Source organism: Salmo salar, chromosome ssa20, assembly GCF_905237065.1.
Source record: "Salmo salar chromosome ssa20, Ssal_v3.1, whole genome shotgun sequence".
Taxonomy (NCBI): Eukaryota; Metazoa; Chordata; class Actinopteri; order Salmoniformes; family Salmonidae; genus Salmo; species Salmo salar.
In genome coordinates this window covers 16744415-16768891 of record NC_059461.1, presented here as the reverse complement: position 1 = coordinate 16768891, position 24477 = coordinate 16744415, and the positions used below count along the sequence as shown (strand labels likewise).

At 43.1% G+C, this 24477-nt stretch overlaps 1 protein-coding gene across 4 annotated transcripts in view; it reads right to left on the bottom strand.

Moving 5' to 3' along the window:
- Positions 1-13141: 13141 nt before the first annotated feature.
- Positions 13142-24477, bottom strand: part of trpm3 (transient receptor potential cation channel, subfamily M, member 3) — a 253566-nt gene continuing 242230 nt past the window's right edge. For all 4 annotated transcript variants that reach the window (XM_014160640.2, XM_045703003.1, XM_014160646.2 and 1 more), the window contains 2 exons: positions 19912-20044; positions 13142-18736 (listed from right to left, as the gene is read on the bottom strand). In XM_014160640.2, the coding sequence (XP_014016115.2) occupies positions 17197-18736; positions 19912-20044 (1673 nt within the window). In that variant the 3' untranslated portion in view covers positions 13142-17196. The remainder of the gene's footprint in view (positions 18737-19911; positions 20045-24477) is intronic.

Here is a 24477-nt window from a genome sequence, read left to right as displayed (position 1 = left end):
TCACATATGGATGCAATTTGCCTGACGGTTTTGGTATCCGTTCATCATGATCCATTACACCTCATGATGGCACAACAAGCTTAATTGAAATGGACTTTTCTTTCTTTAAACATATACAGTATCAATCAAAGGTTTGGACACACCTACTAAGTTAAGGGGTTTTCATTATTTCTACATTGTAGAATAATATTGAAGACATCAAAACTATGAAATAACAGATATGGAATCATGTAGCAACCAAAAAAAGTGTTAAACAAATCCAAATATATTTTAGATTTTAGATTATTCAAAGTAGCCACCCTTTTGCCTTGATGACAGATTTGAAAAATCTTGGCATTCTCTCAACCAGCTTCACCTGGAATGCTTTTCCAACAGTCTTGAAGGAGTTTCCACATATGCTAAGCACTTGTTGGCTGCTTTTTCTTCACTCTGCGGTCTGACTCATTCCAAACCATCTCAATTGGGTTGAGGTCAGGTGATTGTGGAGGCCAGGTCATCTGATGCATCACACCATCACTCTCCTTCTTGGTCAAATAGCCCTTATACAGCCTGGAGGTGTGTTGGGTCATTGTCCTGTTGAAAAACAAATGATAGTCCCACTAAGCGCAAACCAGATGGGATGGCGTATCGCTGCAGAATGCTGTGGTAGCCATGATGGTTAAGTGTGCCTTGAATTCTAAATAAATCAGCAACGTCACCTTCAAAGCACCCCCACACCATCACACCTCCTCCTCCAGGTTTCACAGTGGGAACCACACATGCGGAGATCATCCGTTCACCTACTCTGCGCCTCACAAAGACACAGCGGTTGGAACCAAAAATGTCACATTTGGACTCATCAGACCAAAGGACAGATTTCCACCGGTCTAATGTCCATTGCTCGCGTTTCTTGGCCCAAACAAGTCTCTTGTTCTTATTGGTGTCCTTTAGTAGTGGTTTCTTTGCAGAAATTCTACCATAAAGGCCTGATTCACTCAGTCTTCTCTGAACAGTTGATGTTGAGATCTGTCTGTTACTTGAACCCTGTGAAGCATTTATTTGGGCTGCAATTTCTGAGGCTGGTAACTCTAATGAACTTATCCTCTGCAGCAGAGGTAACTCTGGTTCTTCCTTTCCTGTGGCGGTCCTCATGAGAGCCAGTTTCATCATAGCGCTTGATGGTTTTTGCAACTACACTTGAAGAAATGTTCTCTATATATATATATTTTACCTTTATTTAACTAGGCAAGTCAGTTAAGAACAAATGCTTATTTTCAATGACAGCCTAGGAACAACAGGTTAACTGCATTGTTCAGGGGCAGAATGACAGATTTTTACCTTGTCAGCTCGGGGATTTGATCTTGGAACCGTTACGTTTACTAGTCCAACGCTCTAACAACTAGGCTACTTGCCGCCCCAAAGATTGACCGACCTTCATGTCTTAACTCTTGAGGATACAATCCCGCTAACGGGATTGGTTGGACAACAACCAGTGAGATAGCACGGCGCGATATTCAAAACAAAATAATCTCAAAATTCAAATTTAAATATTATACGGCATTTTAAAGATACTCTACTCGTTAATCCAATCACATTGTCTTATTTCAAAAAGGCTTTACGGTGAAAGAAAAACATTAGATTACTTTAGCATAGCATTTCAGCAACAACAAAAAAAGAAGCAATTTTCCAAGCACGATAGCCATCACAAAACCAGATATACAGCTGAAATTAAGCACAGGTTAAAAGTTAATTTGTGGAATTTTAATTTTCTTTCCTTAATGCATTTCAGCCAATCAGTTATGTTGTGACAAGGTAGGGGTGGTATACAGACGATAGCCCTATTTGGTAAAAGCCCAAGTCCACATTACGGCAAGAACAGCTCAAATAAGCAAAGAGAAACAGCAGTCCATTACTTTAACAAGGCACACCTGCTAATTGAAATGCATTCCAGGTGACTACCTCAAGAAGCTGTACGAGAGAATGCCAAGATTGTGCAAAGCTGTCATCAGGTCAAAGGGTGGCTACTTTGAAGAATCTGAAATATAAAATATATTTTGATTTGTTTAACACTTTTGGTTACTACATGATTCCATACGTGTTACTTCATAGTTTTTATGTCTCCACTATTCTTCTACAATGTAGAAAATAGTCCTGTGTCGGTTTGGCATCGGGACAACCGTCCGCCGGTGGCCGGTTAGAGATGTAAACTAAACACTGTGCAGCGAGATCAACCTCCGTCATTACCGAAGCCTTTTCTTTTGCCGATAAAAAATGAGTTCTCTACACGGATGCTGCTATATCCAGCTTTAATAAATCGACTCTCTTTGTGATATGTCAGGAAGCTGAGCTATCTTCACATCGCGGTGATTTCAGGAACCATGTCGGTTTTTAGTTTCACACGTGCCGTCTTTGTGAATATATTTAATGAAATGGGCCAAATAAACACCCTTTTGGTGTCTAGGCTACTAACTATATAAAACTAAACTTTAAAAGTATTGCGGTTTGTTTTATTCATCTGTAGCCTGTATGGAATAAATACGGTCCTGGAGTAGTGTAGGGTCTACTGTGATCATTCTATCCTCACCACTGCGTCAATTTGGCCTATTTTAGACCTACTTCATGCAGCAGCTCCCAACTCCAAGAAAAAAATTCGCTGAATCCCAGGGTGTCATAATAAAACAGGGCTGCAATTGGCTACGAGTATAGGTGACGTATAGTTGTGTCGGCTACACTCATTGGAATAGCCCGTTCATTGATTGATTGACGGGATGGTGTTCCAATCACTGGGTGAACACTATGACAAGACATCTGTCTCTGTCCTGCCACATTGGGCGGATTCGATTATTCTGATCCGCGCGGCTGTAACACGGGAAAAGGGACGAAGGAGGTGCGCGCTTCTCAACTCGAACAGTAACCTGCGCCCCACGGTCATGTTATCAACAAGGCAGCCTGGTGCATCGTTTTTATTGGGAAGAACAGAATCTTAGTCATTACTTCCACGTGCTTAATTACGTCACTTTTCTTTTGAGCAGACATCGCTAGACGCCATAGGCTTTGAATGGGGCACTGGCTCACGCCCTGGAAGCAGACTGGTTTCAAAACAAGTGCAATCAACTTTTACAGTGCAAAACATGCAACCCGGCGCCCAGGCCAGATTAATCAAATCCCCTCAATCCACACACGTGTCCTCTTTGACACATCCTTATTGCAACATCATTTCTCAAACTCATTGCCTTAACATTTCCTGAGCATGGAACACGTTGAATCTTTAAAGTTGAGAAGAAAAACTCGTTTTATTCCTCCTGTCCTGATGTTTTATTCCAGTGTAAAGCCTAACATGACAATTAAAAATGGTCGTCATTTTTTTTTTATATCCAGCGCTCCAGATGAAAGGACAGACAGTCCATGACATCCAATATATAGTTTTGACCCTATTTTGTGCTAAACTCGTGGGGAATTTATGGGTTACATTATTCAAGAATCAATTGGGAAATATCAATAATTTAAAAGACAATTGAACAGTGCCCCAAATCCTGACTGTAGTTTACCATTTACTTTGGGAGTAATTTCCGTTAAAGCCCAGGGTTATAATAATTAGTCCTATTGTATTTATAATTAGCGACAGCGTGTCTTCATGATGTTTCAGACAACATGTCATGTGGTTTGTCATTTTACGGTCAAGGAAAGACACTAATTTGAAACAATATTGCCCTACTTAAGTTGCAGATACTAGCCTACTTTTCAATTAATACTGTCTACTTTTTAATTTGACAATCACGACGTACCCAATTGAAACTAAGGTATGCATGAAAATGTATAGCCCTGAAGTCCGGAGAGGCAGGAGAAATCAGCCAAATGTAAACCCCTTTCTCCGAGTTCACCCAACGACCCTGGGAAGATCTCAATTGCATTCCCATTTCCCATCGCGTCCTCTCGCGTCGTCTCCTTCTCAAAACCCATTGGAGGAGAACGTCAGAGGGGCGGGACCTTTGGCTTTCGCGACCAATGGGTTTTGTGAAGGAGAGGAGGAGAGACGACGCGAGGAGAACAATCGAGGTTTTCCCACAGTTTGGAAAAAAAATGTCTCTTCTGCGGCTTGAGTCCTCATGAGTTAGTCCCGACAACAATATCCACATGTGTTACTTAGGCTAGTGGTCTATTCCATTCTATTCTACCCTAATCATATTTCTAAAGGGTAGGCTAGTAACATGATTCAGTATTCTATGCTACAGTGTCTGTTGTTGGCTAAACATTGTTAGATGGGCGTTACAAAGTGTGAATATTGTAATGAAACAGCAAGGAGCAGGTCTCGAACCCTCGACCTTCTAGCCCGATGTCCGTCGCGCTATCGACTGTGCCGCAAAAGCATGCTCAAGCGGCAGAGTCGATTTCCGCGCTTATAAACCCAGGGTCGTTACACTACTCCCTCCTTTCAAAGAGCGCGTCCTCACGCTAGCTTGCGACTCTACGTCTTACAGGAACGCGCTCACCGGCCAAGCACACGCACTGTCGTGGATGCAAGGTCCGATCACTTCCGACACCAATGTAATGAAACAGCAGAGAGCAGGTTTCGAATCCTCGACCTTCAAGCCCGAAGTCCGGCGCGCTATCGACTGTGCCGCAAAAAGCATGCTCGAGCGGCAGAGTCGATTTCCGCGCTTATAAACCCAGGGTCGTTACAATATTTACAACTGGCATGGGACGGACAGTAGCCTTCCACGCCCACTCCAAACGTGTTTTGGAAAAACATGTTGACCAGGCGCACTTCCCCAAATGAACCCGCAATTAAAATTAGATATATTTATCAATGCAATTATTCTATCCTATGTTTCTGGTTTATAGACTACGCAGTTCACCGTCATAGGTAGGCTAGCTTCTAAACTAATTTCAGAATTTTCATAAAATATCCCCTATTACTACTACAACCAGGGTTGCCATGTCAAGTTTTAATAAAAATGTGGAAATTTGAAATGGAAGTTATGGACCTCCCTCACGTGGTTATTTGTATGGGGAAAAGTCCTCATTGAAACTGACATTAAATGTGTGCAACGATACATTTGCCTCTGTTGGCCTACTCATATATATGTCAATGTGGGGCCGGGCTACCGTAGGCTACCATTTGATACAATAAAATGTTGAAATCACTGGAGTCATTGCAAATCAATGTGCAACTTGTATAGCCTACCTGGAGCTGGCAAACCAATTGAATAAATAGCCTATAACTTAAGTGTATTGTTGTTGTAGCCTTGTGGTATTATACAATTATTAATGTGCATGTTTAGTTAATTAAATTGGAAGTTAACAAAGCGCTGTCGAAACAGACGATCAGTTGTTAGAACGCATTAGATATTCCACAGGCCACAATCAACAGCCTGATCAACTCTATGTGAAGGAGATGTGTCGCACTGCATGAGGCAAATGGTGGTCACACCAGGTACTGACTGGTTTTCTGATACCTTTTTAAGGTATCTTTGACCAACAGATGAATATCTGTATTCCCAGTCATGTGAAATCCTTAGAGTACGGCGTCATTTATTTATTTAAATTGACTGATGTCTTTATATGAACTGTAACTCAGTAGCATCTTTGAAATTGTTGCATGTTGCGTTTATATTTTTATTCAGTATACATACTATTAATATTTAATTCAGTGATTGAAATTATGACCCCATCCTCAGTAGCCTATTCTAGAAGGCTATTAGGAAACACAAGCACTTCTTACCTCGAAATCGCCTCGCTATTCATGTTGAATACATTTGTCTGTTAATTTGAACTAAGCAAGCTGCTAGATCGTTCAGTTTACATCTTGCCTACAGGTTACTGTAGACTATCTGAAATGAGATGTAGGCCTGTCAGGAACTATAGGCTACCTGCCTTTATTTAAGCAAACAATGGCAAGTTTAATTACAAACATAAACACAGATCTTTGTCTGTAGCCTATGCCTATTGAAAGGACAAGTCAATCTAGCAAATAGGCTATTTATAATGGTTTGTAGTCTTAACATCTGGCACACAATAGCACAATTGCCAGAAAATAATCTAACATTAGTTTAAAAAAAAAGTTTGTCCAAGTGTTTCTTGCTCAGAGATTTCGAGAACCTCTGTCCAACATTCATCACTCTAACTCTCCTGTCGAATTTATCTATAGTTATGTACATTCTTAAAGGGGATTTATTTACAATTATACATCTGGTTTGAGCCCTGAATGCTGTATATAAGACCATATATAATGGGTAGGACAAAAAAAATACTTTTTATCTTTTCTAATGACGTTGGTAACCAATTTATAATAGCAATAAGGCACCCCAGAGATTTGTGCTATATGGCCAATATACCATGGCTGTATCCAGGCACTCCATGTTGCGTCATGTCAAGAACCTTAGCCGTGGAATATTGGCCATAATACCATACCCCCTTCTCCTTTATTGTTTAATCATAGGTGTCAAACGAGTTAAATCGACATCCATTGATGGAAATTGATCTGGCGAGTTAAATAAGGGCAAATGATCTTTTCTCTCTCTCAAATTATCTTGTCTCCTTTATTATGACATGTCATAGCACGCAATAATTATTATTGTGAGGAAAACCAAATTTTGTTTCCAATGTTGTTATAAGTTACTACGATATTCCTGTTTAATTGGCTCGATAACATTATGGAAAAAGGTGTTAATTGTATAAATATGCAGCGGTGTAAAGTACTTAAGTAAAAATACTTTAAAGTACTACTTAAGTACATTGTTGTGGTATCTGTACTTTACTTTACTATTTATATTTTTGACAACTTTTACTTCACTACATTCCAAAATAAAATAATGTACTTTTTACTCCATATATTTTCCCTGACACCCAAAAGTACTCGTTAGATTTCGAATGCATAGAAGGACAGGACAGTGGTCCAATTCACACACTAAACACAAACGCTTCGTTTGTAAATTATGTCTCAGTGTTGGAGTGAGCCCCTGGCTATCCGTAAATTTAAAAAACAAATATATTGGGCCGTCTGGTTTGTATAATAAGGAATGTGAAATTATTTATACTTTTACTTTTGAAACTTAAGTATATTTGAGCAATTACATTTACTTTTTATAGTTAAGCATATTTAAAACAAAATACTTTTAGACTTTTACTCATGTAGTATTTTACTGGGTGACTCACTTTTACTTGAGTCATTTTCTATTAAGGTATCTTTACTTTTACTCAAGTATGACAATTGGGTACCTTTTCCACCACTGTAAATATGGCAACTTCTCTCTTGCTGTGAAAAAAAATGGGTCTAGTCTTCAGGCCTTTTGGGTGGGTTTTTGAGTAGTCATTGTTCTAGAAATTTGATATATATCTGGCAAACCTGCACACACTCCTCCGGTCATCCCCACCCTGCTCGCTCGCTCACTCACTCGCTCGCTCGCTCGCTCACTCGCTCACTCGCTCACTCGCTCACTCGCTCACTCACTCACTCACTCGCTCACTCACTCACTCACTCACTCACTCACTCACTCACTCACTCACTCACTCACTCACTCACTCACTCACTCACTCACTCACTCACTCACTCAGTAACAGCCTGCCACACTGACTGACAGTCAGCAGCAGGTCACAGTGAAATATATATTTTTAAAGATAAACGACACAGCGGCCAATACATTTTCACCTGCGACATCGCTTTCAAAGTATCCCAATTTCACGAAAATCGTGGACATGGCAACCTTGACTATGACAGATGTGTGTGCAGCAGCGTGTGTCCACGTGTGACTGTAGAACGGAATGTTCTCTTCCGTGAAATCAGAATGAACTCATGCGCCATAGCAGTTCTAAGTGGGCCACTTTAATTAATAGCGTCCAGATGTGATGTCATCTCTCAGAGCAGTCATCCGTCGTTTTGCTGCCACCTACTGATACTGTATATCCTCTTTCAGTGCAGTACATCTCTCAAGAAAACTGGGGGTGTCGAAAGGAGTGGACGTTTTGAAAGGAACCATAGAAGGATAATTGGGGATTTCAAAAGGAACCATATAAGGAGAAGTAGGGATTTCGAAAGGAGTCTTTTAACACTAGAAGTGCTTGAATTTAATAGGGTCCAGCTGCGATGTCATCTCTTAGAGCAGTCATCTCTCAGGGTCTCTATGCTTCCACCTACTGATATATCATCTCTCAGTGCAGTGCATCTCTCAGGAGAAGTGTCTTGTCGAAAGGAGTCAACAGCATACTCCCGGATACCCTAGTCCCACTCCAATTCGCATACCGCCCCAACAGATCCACAGATGACGCAATCTCAATCGCACTCCACACTGCCCTTTCCCACCTGGACAAAAGCAACACCTATGTGAGAATGCTGTTCATTGAGTACAGCTCAGCGTTCAACACCATAGTATCCTCAAAGCTCATCACTAAGTCAAGGACCCTGGGACTAAACACCTCCCTCTGCAACTGGATCCTGGACTTCCTGACAGGCCGCCCCCAGGTGGAAAGGGTAGGCAACAACACGTCTGCCACGCTGATCCTCAACACTGGAGCTCCACAGGTGTGCGTGCTCAGTCCCCTCCTGTACTCCCTGTTCACCAACGACTGCATGGCCAGGCACGACTCCAACACCATCATTAAGTTTGCAGACGACACAACAGTGGTAGGCCTGATCACAGACAACGACGAGACAGCCTATAGGGAGGAGGTCAGAGACCTAGCCGTGTGGTGCCAGAATAACAACCTATTCCTCAATGTAGCCAAGACTAAGGAGGTGATTGTGGACTACAGGAAAAGGAGGACCGAGCACGCCCCCATTCTCATCAATGGGGCTGTTGTGGAGCAGGTTGAGAGCTTCAAGTTCCTCGGTGTCCACATCAACAACAAACTAGAATGGTCCAAACACACCAAGACAGTCGTGAAGAGGGCACAAAAAAGCCTATTCCCCCTCAGGGAAACTAAAAAGATTTGGCATGGGTCCTGAGACCCTCAAAAGGTTCTACAGCTGCACCATCGAGAGCATCCTGACTGGTTGCATCACTGCCTGGTACGGCAATTGCTCGGCCTCTGACCGTAAGGCACTACAGAGGGTAGTGCATACAGCCCAGTACATCACTGGGGCTAAGCTGCCTGCCATCCAGGACCTCTACACCAGGCGGTGTCAGAGGGACGCCCTAAAAATTGTCAAAAACCCCAGCCACCCCAGTCATAGACTGTTCTCTCTACTACTGCATGGCAAGCGGTACCGGAGGGCCAAGTCTAGGACAAAAAGGCTTCTCAACAGTTTTTAACCCCAAGCCATAAGACTCCTGAACAGGTAAACAAATGGCTACCCAGACTATTTGCATTTTGTGCCCCCCAACCCCCCAACCCTCTTTTTACGCTGCTGCTACTCTCTGTTTATCATATATGCATAGTCACTTTAACTATACATTCATGTATATACTACCTCAATTGGGCCGACCAACCAGTGCTCCCGCACATTGGCTAACCGGGCTATCTGCATTGTGTCCCGCCACCCACCACCCGCCAACCCCTCATTTACGCTACTGCTACTCTCTGTTCATCATATATGCATAGTCACTTTAACCATATCTACATGTACATACTACCTCAATCAGCCTGACTAACCGGTGTCTGTATGTAGCCTCGCTACTATTATAGCCTCGCTACTGTATATAGCCTGTCTTTTTACTGTTGTTTTATTTCTTTACTTACCTATTGTTCACCTAACACCTTTTTTGCACTGTTGGTTAGAGCCTGTAAGTAAGCATTTCACAGTAAGGTCTACACCTGTTGTATTCGGCGCACATGACAAATAAACTTTGATTTTATTTGAATTCCATAACTACTAGAACCCCCATGACTTGATATTTAAGTTATTATTATTTCAAATATTCAATAATAAATAATACATTGTAAAATTAATAATTTTTTTACAAGTTAAGGTAGTTAACGTTAGCTAGCATTTACGAAAAACGTAACGTTACATACATGCAGTGATGGAAAAAGTAACCAATTGTAATACTTGAGAACCTTTGAAAGAGAAGCCACGTTCTCCTGTTTCATAATTTATCCTGTGTTACAGGAACTATTATCTGATGCACCAGTCCCAAAACTGGGACCTGTAACACATAAATTATGTAATATGCCAGGGGGATATGTATACTGTAGCTAAGAAAGTAATACTAAGTGTATGTTGTGTAGTAAGATGTTAGTAGCCTATGTGCCTCACCCTAATAATTTGGTCTATTTTCACCTCTTAATTTCGCCTACTGTTCAGACTCGGTGGTGCACATGTAGCCTATAACCTGTTTTTGAGAAATGTAATCACTGAATATTTTAAGAGCTTGCATTGTCTGCTTGTATGCCCCCTTCATTTATCCTATGGTTTTGACTTGGTGTACAGAGGAAGCACTGTAAGAATGGCCCATGTTCTGAATTCTGTCGCTGTACATATCAAAAGAGCTGAACAAATAGTTATATTGAGTACGCCCGTCCTAGCTTGCTCATTAATGTCTTAATAGAAAATACGGATTACCTCTTATCTGCTTGTCATCCCCTTATGTCATAGTTTGTACATTTCAATTGTCAGTAGGAACCACATTTGTTTAAGTAAGTCAACCATATCAGCTATGTTTGTTTTTAAAGGCAGTAAAGGAGGCTGAAGGAACTGTTTTGCTACCAGACAAGGCTCCGCTGATAGCCATGTGTACAGTAGCAGTGGTAAGGTGTTGAGACTCTGCTGTTGGGACAGATTTATGTAGGCCCTAACAGTTTGTGGACACCGTTTGTCACCGTTATAGTGCAATTAATGTATTGTTTAGTGTTGTGTAGTGGCTTTGCTGGCATGCATCCCACATATATATTTTTTGCCCCACCAAGATTTACATGCTAAAGTTGCCACTGGTTCCTTTCGAAACATCCACTCCTTTCAAAATCCCCACTTCTTCTGAGAGATGCACTGCACTGAGAGATGACATATCAGTAGGTGACAGCATAGAGACCCTGAATGTAACGAACACGAGGGGAGATAGAGAGCTGGTTTCAAGCGCAGGGCGCAGCAGGGTTTATTGCAAAGGACCACAGGAGGAGGCAGGTAGCTGGGTCCAGGGGCAGGCAGAAGGTCATACACAGGGGGTCCAAAAGGGCAACAGTACAGGCAGGGAAAAGGCTAGTAACGTAGTCTGGGAGATCAGGCAATAGGTAGATAACAGGAAATCCAATAGGCTAAAGTACAGACAGGGAATAGGCAAAAGGCATCGTTAGTGAGGCAGGCAAAAACTGTCATACACAGGAGGAGTAAATCACAGGGAAACCCAGTGTACCGAAAGACGTGTGTCACAAAACAAACAATACCGCACAGTGATGGGGTGCAAAGAACTGAACTAAATAGTGTGTAATAATGACATCTAGGTTTGTGAACAGGTGATCAAAATTCAGGTGATTGTGATCTGGAGAGTGAGCTGCGTTCAGGGGATCTAGGTGTTTGAGAGTGTGAGCTGGAAAGTGGGATGTAAAGTGTGTTGCGTTCAGGGGATCTATGTGTTTGAGGGTGTGAGTTGGAAGCAGATGTTACACTGAGGGATGACTGCTCATAGAGATGATGTTGCAGCTGAACCCCTCTCGGCCACTTTCCTCGAAGTTTGGCATATTCTCTTTGTTTTCATATATCCACAGTCCCAGGTAGCCTACATTCAAAACAACACAATGTCACAAGGGAGTCTAACTTTGAATTATCAATGCCTGTGAATGTGTTCCATTCAGTGAATGTTGTCCTTTCAGAGACCCGCAGTCAGCATCTATATGATACTGGCTACTATTGTGATTTTAGGACCAACCGGGTGATAATATGTGGTGACTACTGCAGAGAATTGTGCTCCATTGACTAAACATTGTTTCTCTTTGATGTTAAAGGGATAGTTCACCCAAATTACAAATGACTACAGAGTAAGGAAACCAATATGTAATTTGGGTGAACTATCCCTTTAACAACAAAGTTACAAGTTAGTTATAACATTATTACCTGTGCTCCTGGTAAACGCGATACATCCTTTTCATAACACATTGAAAAATAACCTGCAACAGAGACACCATAGTTATGTATTCATTTCTTTATTTAATCATGCATGCCAGACATGATCCTATTCATATTGAAGAATACAGATGTGCATTTGCATTTGCATCCAAATACTCACTACTGTGAGGTCATTTAAAATCTCTCTCTCTCATATCAATTTTACAATGTATTTCTGTACATAATCAGTGGAAGAACTGCATGCATTAAAGGACACTAAATAAAGTGAGACTGCCGGAAGATAAGTCCCCTCAAGTAAAACTACAATATCAGCATTATTGCAGAAATGTGCTTGGACGCCTCTTTAGCATACGAGTATCCTACTCTCCAACAGATTGAGGGGAAACGAAAACCTCTTTGAATTATAACCATAATCTATGATTCACAAAACTGTATGATACAGTATAGGAAAATATTGAGAAAATACTGTACATTAGGTTTTGTTGGATCGCATTGGCAAAATTCTCGGTATTAGGCTACTGTCATATCTGTGTCCTCAGACATACAGTACCAGTCAAAAGTTTGGACACACCTACTCATTCTAGGTTACATATGGAATCATGTACAGTAGTAACCAAAAAAGTGTTAAACAAATCAAAATATATTTTATACTTTGGATTCTTCAAAGTAGCCACTCTTTCACTTGATGAAAGCTATGCACACTATTGGCATTCTCTCAACTAGCTTCATGAGGTTAATCACCCTTAATGCATTTCAATTAACAGGTGTGCCGTGTTAAAAGTTAATTTGTGGAATTTCTTTCCTTAATGTGTTTGTGCCAATCAGTTGTGTTGTGGCAAGGTAGGGGTGGTATACAGAAGATAACCCTATTTGGTAAAAGACCAAGTCCATTTTTTGGCAAGAACAGCTCAATCACCCGACCTCAAACCAATTGAGATGGTTTGAGATGAGTTGGACCGCAGAGAAGGAAAGGCAGCCAACAAATGCTCAGCATATGTTGGAACTCATTCAAGACTGTTGGAAAAGCATTCCAGGTGAAGCTGGTTGAGAGAATGCCAAGCGTGTGCAAAGCTGTCATCAAGGCAAAGGTTGGCTACTTGAAGAATCTAAAATATATTTTGATTTATTTAACACTTTTTTTAGTTCCATATGTGTTATTTCATAGTTTTGATGTCTTCACTATTATTCTACAATGTAGAAAATAGTAAAAATGTACAAAAAAACCTTGTATGAGTAGGTGTGTCCAAACTTTTGACTGGTACAGTACATAGATCTCCCTTTTATTTTATGTATTAGTATATTGTACAACAGAGCAAACATTTACAGAGCATTTACACAGGATTTAGAAGTGCTATGGACATGTTTGTCCTTGCATGCCCCTTTCCATAAGGAAAACAAAAATATTTATTTTGTCCCCGTGAGGGCTAAGAGCCCATTCACTGAGGTTAATTAAAGGACCCAGGATCCAAACCAGTGCCTGGACAAAAAGCCAAAGGGGAACCAAACCTTCACATTATCGCTCTTCTATTGAAATGCAATGTTCCTTCAACGAGTGTGTTCAATGGTGTTGAGACATCTTTTAAACAGTTTGTTCACTTTTTATTAAAACTTTAGCTTATTTATTTACTTAACATTTTATAAAAGTGAACTATCCCGTGTATTGTGAGATAAAACCGCACCAACAACTAACAACACGAGAATCCAACATTGTGCAGTTTTTTCTTCTTCATGACTATATGCATCCTGCACCTGAAAGTTGTTGGATGTTCTTACACTAGTTTTGAACAAAAGCCCAAGCTCACCGGCCTATTCTTCACACTTTGTGATTTGTATTAAAGCTCATTGTTGGTTTTAGTTGGTTTTAACTTTGACTCCTGTGTCCACAAAAGGGGCGGGAGGGTTGGGTTTCATGGAACACAACTGAAGAGAGTGGTCATTTTACATTTCCTTACACAAAAGAAATATAGATCTAAGGTCCCATGAGAATTTGGGTTGAATGCATATGCACAGTGATTAGCGGAGGCCTGTCTGCTCAAGAGAGATTGGAATATTCCTTATTTTACAACACATTTCCTCCATCTGCTGAGTGTCACATCTACATCCTTACAAAATAAAGAAGCAGTTTAGGAAATGTGTGAAAATACCTATTCAATAGTATTGGACATTGATAAGGCAAATGAAACATTCAGACCAAGAGTGAAGATACACAGAGAGCAGCCAGTCCCCCCCTCTCCAAAAACAAACTATCAAAAGGCATAGAGTGCCAGTGCCACCTCCTAGGTCTATCTCCTAGGTCTATCTCCTAGGTCTATCTCATAGGTCTCGCACATGTTCTTAGCCATGAAATCAATGTTTTTCTCCAGTGTACGACAAAACGCTGTAACCACTTCAACTGCATTATCCCCACAGTTAAGAAATTCAGGAAAATAATACCATGGGTCCTTAATTGTGTAACTAGATTCGTGAGAAAATTTACAAACAAAATGAATGTGCAGATTTCATGTAATGTTTTAATTACTGTGAATTTCAAATAGCCACTCCATGCTTGAAAGGCACCCTCAGTTTGGTAATGCTTTTAGCGGAGTATTGCTTTAAAATATCCAACTTACATTCAAAAATATATTTTTCTTTCTCTTTGACAGCTGCTCAATAACATACAATATAAACAAATGATTCAATACTTGAATTGTGATTGTGATGTACAATATAGTAATTAATCACATGATATATTAAGTAAACCATATAATACATCAGTGCTTATAGGTGACACCTTTTATACATGTTAAAAGCTTGTAATAATTCAATACTTTAAATTTGACAAAATAGCACTGAGAAGGTACAAATAGTCAGTTCGTATTTCAAACAGCCATTCAATTATTCATTGTAAGCAAAAAAATAGGTCAATATAAGCAATCAAAACAATTGCAATGTAATTCAATTAAAGTGATATAATATTGATCAAATATAAAACACAAACATATCTTATTTTTTGAGAACCTGTGATGTAAATGTTACTCATCTAGTTCCATCATTACAAACATGTTGTAACAGGTATTCCACACCAGTCAGATATTATGAGTTGAAATAAATTAAGGGATTTGAAAAACACTGGTTCTCTGCCATTGCTTTTTTACATTAACTTGAAAGGTGTCTCTACCTCTCATAAAATGCATACGATTCATAGAGCTGACTCTTTTGCAAATGTTTCAAATAACTCCATCTTGTGGAATTCAGTTACCAAACGATTCTCTTCTAGCCTACTCTTACATACAGTATTCTGTAGTTCTACAAATTTTGCAGACAATTTTCTGCCGGTTTCAGTTTACCATTCTAGGTGATTACATTGGTCAGTCTGGTGCTTCAATTTGAATAGAATAAATCATGAACGACTGCAAAAAAAGTAAGAAGGACGGATCCAATGATAGTTCATAGGCCAGTGTCTGTCTAGCTTTCCAGCCTTCTCATCTTGAAGCTCACTATTCAAACCGAACAGGAGATTAAAATGTCTGGCTACTTGAGACTGGTGTCAGACCCAAGCAACAGAATGCTGCTACCACAGAAATGAAAGGAACGGGTACTATTACCAGTCATGTTTGATGTTTGGTTGCTAAAAAGGCTACTTTAATCATTTTGATTTTGAAGTGTTGCAATTTCATAATGGGCATACTGCTTAGGATGAAGGACTCTCCAAATAGGGTCACATCTCCCTCTTGTGTCCAGTTCTGAGTTTTTCACTGAGAAAAGGCAATCTAAGGGAAGTACTTATAACATTGGAATGATGCTGGTGCTATCAAACAATCTGTTACATTAGAGGAATTGTTTTGGCTTTCCTTCACCCATTCCATTCACCTTGAAGGCATTAGTGTGCATGTATGATTATGTGTGTGTGCGTGTTTACTCCTCTACACTGTAGGCCACAGTGACAATAAGCCCACGTGACTGGGGATTGGGCAACGCAAGTAAATAGATAGACACTTACGATGAGTCTACATTTAACTAAATATTCCATCTTCCTTGTTACTGAGGCCATGTAGGTAATATATTTTAGTACCCTGGAACTCTGTTGGGTCAATGCTACCTGACTGCCAGTGTGCATGGATTTTAAATCAGGGACATGCATTATACATAATAGAGCCTTGTTATATCCATAAATTCAACCTGCATCACCAGTTTGGGGTGGCAGGTAGCCTAGTGGTTAGAGCGTTGGGCCAGTAACCAAAGGTTTGCTGGATTGAATCCCAGAGCTGACAAGGTAAAAAGCTGTCGTTCTGCCCCTGAACAAGGCAGTTAACCCACTGTTGCCCGGTAGGCTGTCATTGTAATTAAGAATTTGTTCTTAACTGACTTGCCTAGTTAAATAAAGGTTCAATTAAAAATAATAATGTTTGACTGGTCTCTGTGTGTTCTACTACAGTCCTTACTGCTGTAATCTAGTTCACCTGACCCTTCCTCCTAATGTTCAGATGGTCTGGTGGACCAAAGCTTCAAACATGGCCTTCATTAACCCAATAGAAAGATCAGGAAAAAGTCCTGACCCATAGCCATTGGCTTTATTTCTAATCAATCACCTCCCTCTGAACACCTCAGCTCTCCACAAGTTTTTTTTATTCGGAGCCACGACTATTTTTCAATACCACATAGGCCAGATTTGAGTTGTTGGCGTTTCAGGCTTATATGCAATACGTACAATTACCCTGGGGACTAGGTTACTACTGCTGCTACTGTTGTAGCATGCAGTTACAGTAGCATGCAGTGCTATGTCAGTGGTGGAAGCACAAAAGCAAAGAGTCATATCCATGGGTATGGGCAGTTTAAGAGCAAAGAGAAAATAAGGAGAACCTGAGGAAATTTGGCAATACTGACCTATAGTCATATATTGTCAGGTGGCCAAGTTGATCATTTTCTAAAGACTCTGACTAACCTGTTATTAGTAGAATTTGTTTTCTATACTTGTGTGAACTAGACTAGTGTTCTGTGACATGTGATGCATTAGTGTGTTGACTTGACCAAAAAAAATTGTAGACAGACACGGTACATAGCCTCCATTACCAAACACGCAATGAGAGTCAGCTTGAGGAGGAGGTAAGAACTACCCTAGCTTCATAGCACTTTGTTTAAGACTGGTAGGTTCCCTCCCCATGGACCTTGCTTTCCCCCCAGCCAGCCCTATGGTCTTGTATAACAGAATGTGCCCTGTCCCATTCCTGTTCCCTTCATAATTGTCACGTGTAGTTGTGTCTGCTGTTGAAGCTGCGGAATGCAGAGGGGGTGGTCAGCTTCCTCTTGGAGAGGCTGTCTGTCTTGGCGTCAGGCCGCGCCCCAGACTTGCTCCTCAGGAAGGGGTTCCTGGGTTCCCCCAGCACCCCATGGTCTGTACCCCTCTCCATCCTCTCACTGACCGACAGGCTTTTTCTGTGGGGAGGAGGGGCCAAGGATGGGTGGGAGGAGTCGTCTGAGGAGCAGCTGTTGGCTCGTTCCAGCCTGGAGAAGGGCGAGCAGAAGGGGGTCCCACTCACCCCTCCTAAGCCACCCCCTGTGCGACGGGGCTCGGGGGCAGGGGCCATGTCCTCTAGGTCTTCAGGCTCTGACTCTGTGTGGCTGAGCTCAGCCTCGCGCTCTGGGTGGGAGGAGCTCATTTCAGGGGGCTTGTCAAAAGGGAATGAGGTGGAGCCTCCGGGGGAGTTGCAACAGTCGTCGGTGGAGTAAGGGGCAGAGACACACCTGGTGTCTATGCAGTCGGTGATGCTGGTGTACTCAGCCGCTTTGACCTGAACCCCTGCCCCTAGGCCTCCATAACAGCCTCGCGGTGTGAACATGAGGCTGTGAGACTTGACCAGCTGAGGCTCTTCCAGGTAGCCCCCGCCGCCAGTGGACAGGTAGCGGCTGCTTTTGGAGCGCTCCAGCAGGCCCGCTGATGCTGGAGGAGAGGGGTCAAGTTCCCAGAGCGGCACGGTGTTATCTGGGAGCAGGTTGGCGGAGCATAGTGACAGGTCTGCAGCCACGCTGTCCTCGAACACGGCCCCACCCTCAGAGTGTCTGTCGCCCAACCCGCTGCCTCCACCATAGTCCCTCCCGCTCGACAGCACCGCCTCCATAATCTCAGAGTGGAGCGAGGAGTCGGGCCGGAGGGGAGGGGCCATCCTCAGTGGGTCGAAGAAGACCTTGGCTGGCCCCTCCTCCTCGGATGCCGACACAAAGATGTCGACGCATGAAGAGGGGCGGTGCTGCTGGGAGACAGACAGCGTGGCCAGTGGGAGGGGCTTAGACTCCTTGGGGGCAGTGCACAAGGCCACCGACTGTGAACTATTGGCTCGTTGCAGGCTGAAGGAGCGCTCCTTGAAACGGTGAGCCTGGTCGGCCCCGGCTCGCTCGCGACCTCCGCCCACGTAGAAAGAGTGGCTGCGTGTGCGCATGGCCAGACTGGTGGGGGAGGGCGGCGAAATGGAGCCCTCTGCACCCTCATTGAGCCGGTAGGAGTTCCCCTCTTGGCTGTTGAAGCTGCTCTGGCGCAAAAAGTATGCTGCATCTGGGCATTCACCCTGACGCAGCACGTAGGCCGAGTCTGTGCAGTCAGAGGAGGTGCGAGAGCGGGCCTTGTTGACCTCGCCCCGCTCCACTCCCGTGACTCGCTCCAGAGCCACAGCGATCCGACCAATCAGCTCCTCCATCTGGGCCAGACGGATGTCCACGGTCTGTAGAGATGCCTTCATGAAATGTTCTCTCTCATTCACCTCCTCCAGACGCATAGCCATGTTCTCCACTCTGCAACAGACAGAGAAGAGAGAGAGAAAGAGAGAAGAGAGAGAGGGGAGGGGGAGGAAGAGACAAGTGAGGTGGAGAGAGAGGAGGGGGAGGGAGAGAGAGGAGGGGAGGAGAGAGAGAGAGGAGTGGGTGGGTGGGTGGGTGGGAGGGAGGGAGGGAGAGAGAAAGGAGGGGGAAGGAGGAGAAAAAGAAGGGGGAGGGAGAGAGAGAGAGGAGGGGGAAGGGGGGAGTGAGAGAGAGAGAGGAGGGGAGGGAGCGAGAGAAGAGAGAGGAAAAGAGAGAGGAGGGGGTGAAAGTGATTATATTGTCCATGACTGGAAATAATGGCAGCAAAGTAAGAGCCTACATCATGTGATGTACTTAAAGAAGAAGTTATTTTTTCTCGAACCAAATAAAAATGTTTGAAAGAAAAGTTTTTCAGAAACTTACCCCAACCAGCAAATCACTTCCTCATCCTCGTTGTGTAGTATGGGGGACGCAAAAAAAAAACATGAACAAAGGCTCCAAATACACCCAAATACATCATTTTAGAAACGGCAAAGCTCTCAGTACACTGATGCAAGTCTTTAGATTTTGTACTCATGAAATTGTGTCGTTCCGAACTTTATCCGCAACATTATATGACATTTTTTTGCAACTCGAACAATACTTCGTCGTCCATTCTACAGGTAACTGCGAAAATAAAGGAAACACTTGAATAAATTAGGGCACAAAGTATATTGAAAGCATGCAGAGCTTCCACACAGAAAGTTCCAGCCACTTGTAGAATCTGTGCCAAGGCGCATTGAAGCTTTTCTGGCGGCTCGTGGTGGCCCAACACCCTATTAAGACACTTTATGTTGGTGTTTCCTTAATTTTGGCAGTTACCTGTAGCAGCAGGCTACACGGAGAATGGAACAGATGGATAGCGGAAACGACTCAAGTTGCACAAAACTGAATATTAAATTGTGGATAAAGTTCGTAATGACACAATTTTATGTATACAACATCTAAAGACCTGCATCACTGAGAGTTTCTAAAAGGACCTATTTGGGTGTTTTTGGAGCATTTGTTCATGTTTTTTTTCCGGGGCCCCCATACTATGAGGATGAGGAAGTGATTTGCTGACAAAAAGGAAGAGCCTACATCATGTGTTGTACTTAAGCATGACAGGATTGTGTTTGCTCATGTCCAACCTTTCTGACGTCACTCGGATCCTCTCGTCATTTGAGGAGTTGAAGCGGTCATCTTTCTCACGGAAGTACTCCTCAATGCACTGCTCCTCAAAGTCATGAACTTTCTTCAGCTCGTCTTCAGTGATGAAGAGCTCTGTGATGGAAGGATGATGAAAAGCAACATGGAAGGATTAGCGGAAACAAGGAAGGATGGATCAATCTATAGCTAGAGGACTCCTGAAATCTCAAGGAGTGATAAGTATAATTTTTGTCTTCATTTGTTGTTGTCTAGTACTGGCTTTTTGCTAGCTACCCAACTAACAATTCTAGGAAGAGATAATATTTTAATAATGTTACTCGTAATGTTCCCCTAAAGTCTGAGTGTCCAGTTTTCCATTAGTTAGGGGAACATTCTATCTATGTTAGCAAAAAACTTTTTTAGCATGTTTTGGCATTAGAATTAGGAGAATTTTCCATCAACGTACCGCCAAACATATACAGAACATGGTTGTCATGTTTTCAGAATGTAAGATATTAATGTCCTAGACACGTTTCATGGTAACGTTGCAAGAACGTTCATGTGTCCAGTTTTCTGAGTGTTAGGAGACTATTCCATTAACGTCCCACCAACACATACACAGATCATGGTTGCCATGTTCTCTGAACATAAGTTATTAATGTTCCCGACACGTCTCATGGGAATGTTGCAGGAACATTTCTGTGTATCAGCTGTCAGGATGTCGCCTGATGTTTCTGCTGAGTTGTTCTGCAGAGTTATTCGAGGAAGACTCCACTTCACTCTCTCACCTGAGTATCTTACCTAGTTATTTTCAGAAGATCTCATTTAGCTCTTTTGTAAATTTCTGAACTTGGTGTGTGTTTTCTATGCCTGTTCGCTCTTCTCCCTTTAGGCTTTACAGACGCGCCCCACTCCTTGGTTGCAACAATTCTAATTTAGTGTACCCTGCGCACACAACCCATGTGGAATACCTGTTTCTGGCAGCATTTGGAACTGCCCATCTGTGGACAAGAACGCCCTTCAGTCCCTGAATCTCAGACTATTTTTGTAAATCTCTTCTTGAAGCTGCTGTGAAGTGGAAGAATATTTTCAGCAGCTGCTGGGTAGGTACCTTGACTTGTTTACAAGTAACTTTACTGCTAGCCAATGTTGAATAATTGCATGTTTTCTTAGCTAACTTAGCTAGCTAGCTGGCTAACGTTTGCTAGCTAGCTAGCAAGTTTGCTAGCTCAAGTTGACAAAAGCCATTTCGGTCTGCTCTAAATTCCTTGTAAATATCTTGCTGTGCGACCTAAAAAAAAATCACCCAGATAATAATTGTGATGATGCCATAGAGAATAAACTGAGCTCAGATTTGTGACCGTTAGGTTTTCACCTTTACTACAGAGAAAATGGCTTGTGTCTAGCAGTTGAAAAGATATGACCCATATTACCGGCGCACCGATTTTTATTTTGGATTGACGGGCCACATTTTACACAAAAACCATGTTGTGGGCCGTTAAACTACTCGCCAGCCTTAGCCACTAAAGCCGATGCGAATGACCAGTGCACAGGTGTTGTATTGAGGTGTCTGCCGACCTAAGGTGCTTTCACTGGTCAGCTCTATCAGTGTTGCCGGCAGTAGCTAGTAACATGTCCAATTATTTTCCCAAGATTATATTTCAAGTAGGATAGCAGCCTACACAAGAAATACCTAATATTGGTAGCCATCTAGATTTCACCGTGACACAGTCTACTTCATAGGGAGAGCATGAACGGCAACAATACCAGGGACATAGTGTCCTGCTTAGCTGTCACAATCCTGTGACACAGGCGGTGTGATTCTGTCCACTAGGCTGTCAGCTCAATAAGCTCTGTCTCACTGCGGAATTAGAGGTTTATCCATATTGTTCCCGTCGTCAAATTTTGAGGTATTTTAACACCCTGGGTTGCTCCTGCTACTCTGTATCGTTCCATTTCTCCAAATGTCAAATTTAGAAGCTGCTGCTCTGTATCGTACCATTTCTCCAACAGTCAAATTTCGATGTTGCTGCTCTATATCATTCCATTTCTCCAAATGTCAAATTTCGAAGTTAAGGGTTAAGTTCAGGCACTCATTCTGAATGGTTAAAGGGATATTTCGGGTTTTCAGCATGTTAGACCTAATTTTCCACGTACTTTTAGTGTTGAAGCATCATCCAGACAGGTGTTTTGGTCAGAGTTCCATTCCTGACATTTCTTTGACTGGCTTAATTGCTTGCATGAGCCATATAGTGGTAGTGGCCAGACTCACAAAAACAAGTGCTTCAAAACGTCCGCACAAGAAACTTTAGAGCCATCTCATGTATTTGTGGGCTATACACGCATGTCAATATCAAAACACTTGGCTATTTCCACTATTACGAGCATTAATGTGTATAACTCAAACTGTGTTTACTTCCTGTTTGGCCTTGTCTTGGAACTAATTTCTACGTCACTACTACATCCGTGTAGACCAGCAACCAGCAGCAGCTCCCAGAAAGAGAGTCATAGGGAACTGGTGGTGTAAATGTGAAAATGTTTAGAAAAATGCAAGGCAATTCTGACTGAAATTGAGTGTCTGTGCTGTTCCGATGGGACTTGATAATGTCAACACTTGAAGAACTAAATTTGTCTGGAAAAGACACTGATGATGTCGGTCACAGCACAACAGTCTGTGAACGATCATGCAGATTTCCCAGCCCTTATCAACCCAGGAGTAACGTTTTTCCATGTCCCTAGATCAACTGAAAAAAAGCCTGAGAAATCTCAGGAATGTAACTTCGACCAAATCAACTGCGTGGATGATGCTTTAACAATAAAAGTAAGTGGAAAATTAGGTCTAGCGTGCAACAAATCCTTTAAGCTAGGGGTTAAGGTTAAAATAAAAAAAACACTTTCCACCTCTGGGATCGAACACCAAACTTTCAGATTGAGTCACGGGTGTCACGTTTGTCGTATGCTGAAGGAGACCAAGGCGCAGCGTGTGTATCATCCACATTTTATTATAACTGTGAAACTATGCAAGACATACAAATAAACTAATAAACAAAAATGTAAACTAGACAAAACCCCCTGTCACGCCCTGACCTACTCTACCATAGAAAATAAAAGCTTTGGTCAGGACGTGACAGTACCCCCCCAAAGGTGCGGACTCTGAACGCAAAAACTGAAACAAAAAAAAACAGGGAGGGTTAGGGTCGGTGTCTAATGTCGGTGGGGCTCTGGTGCAGGACGAAGAACCCTCTCATCCTGCTTATCCGCCAGCATAGGAGGCGGCTCCGGTTCAGGGCGTAGACCCCGCTCCGCCAGCTGATCCCTCCGCTTTTGTGTCACCGGACCGTGGATCATCGCCGGAGGCTCTGGACTGCAGACCGCCACTGGAGACTCCGGACTGTGGACTGCCGCTGGAGACTCCGGACTGCGGACCGCCGTTGAAGACTCCGGACTGCGGACCGCCGCTGAAGACTCCGGACTGGGGGACATCGCTGGACTGGGAAGGCGCACTGGAGGCCTGATGCGTGGGGCTGGCACAGGTGGCGCCAGACTAGTAACACACCCCTCAGGGCAAGTGCGAGGAGCAGGCACAGGGCGTACCAGGCTGGATAGACTCACTGGAGGCCGGGTGTGTGGGGCAGGTACAGGATATACTGGGCCGTGGAGGCGCACCGGAGGTCTCGAGCGTAGAGCTGGCACAATCCGTCCTGGCTGGATGCTTACTTTCACCCGGCAAATGCGGGGCGCTGGCACAGGACGCACTGTGCTGTGAATGCTCACTGGCGACACAGTGCGCAGAGCCGGTGCAGGATATCCTGGACCGGGGAGGCGTACTGGAGACCAGGAGCGCTGAGCTGGCACCACCCTTCCTGGCTGAATGCTCACTCTAGCCCGGCAAATGCGGGGCGCTGGCAACGAGCGCACCGGGCTGTGAATGCGCACTGGAGATACAGTGCGCATCACTGCATAACACGGTGCTCGACTGGTCACATGCTCCCCACGGTAAGCACGGGCAGTTGGCTCAGGTCTGAACCCTGACTCTGCCAATCTCCCCGTGTGCCCCCCCCCCCCCAATTTTTGGGGGGGCTGCCTCGTGCTTGCCTTGATGGTATAAAGCCTCGTAATATTGCCGTTCTGCTCTCGCTGCTTCAATCTCCTCCTTTGGACGGCGATACTCCCCGGGCCATCCAGGATTTCCTCCCAGGTCCAGTCCTCCTGACCACGCTGCTTGGGCCGTTGGTGGTGGGAGATTCTGTCACGTTTGTCGTATGATCAAGGCGCAGCGTGTGTATCGTTCCACATTTTATTATAACTGTGAAACTATGCAAGACATACTAATAAACAAAAACAACAAACCGTGATGAAGAGGTGCAACATACACTAACTCAAAATAATCTCCCACAAAACCTAGTGGGAAAAACAACAACTTAAATATGATCCCCAATTAGAGACAACGATGACCAGCTGCCTCTAATTGGAGATCATCCCAAAAAACAACAACATAGAAATACAGAAACTAGAACCACACAACATAGAAAATGTTAACTAGACAAAACCCCGTCACGCTCTGACCT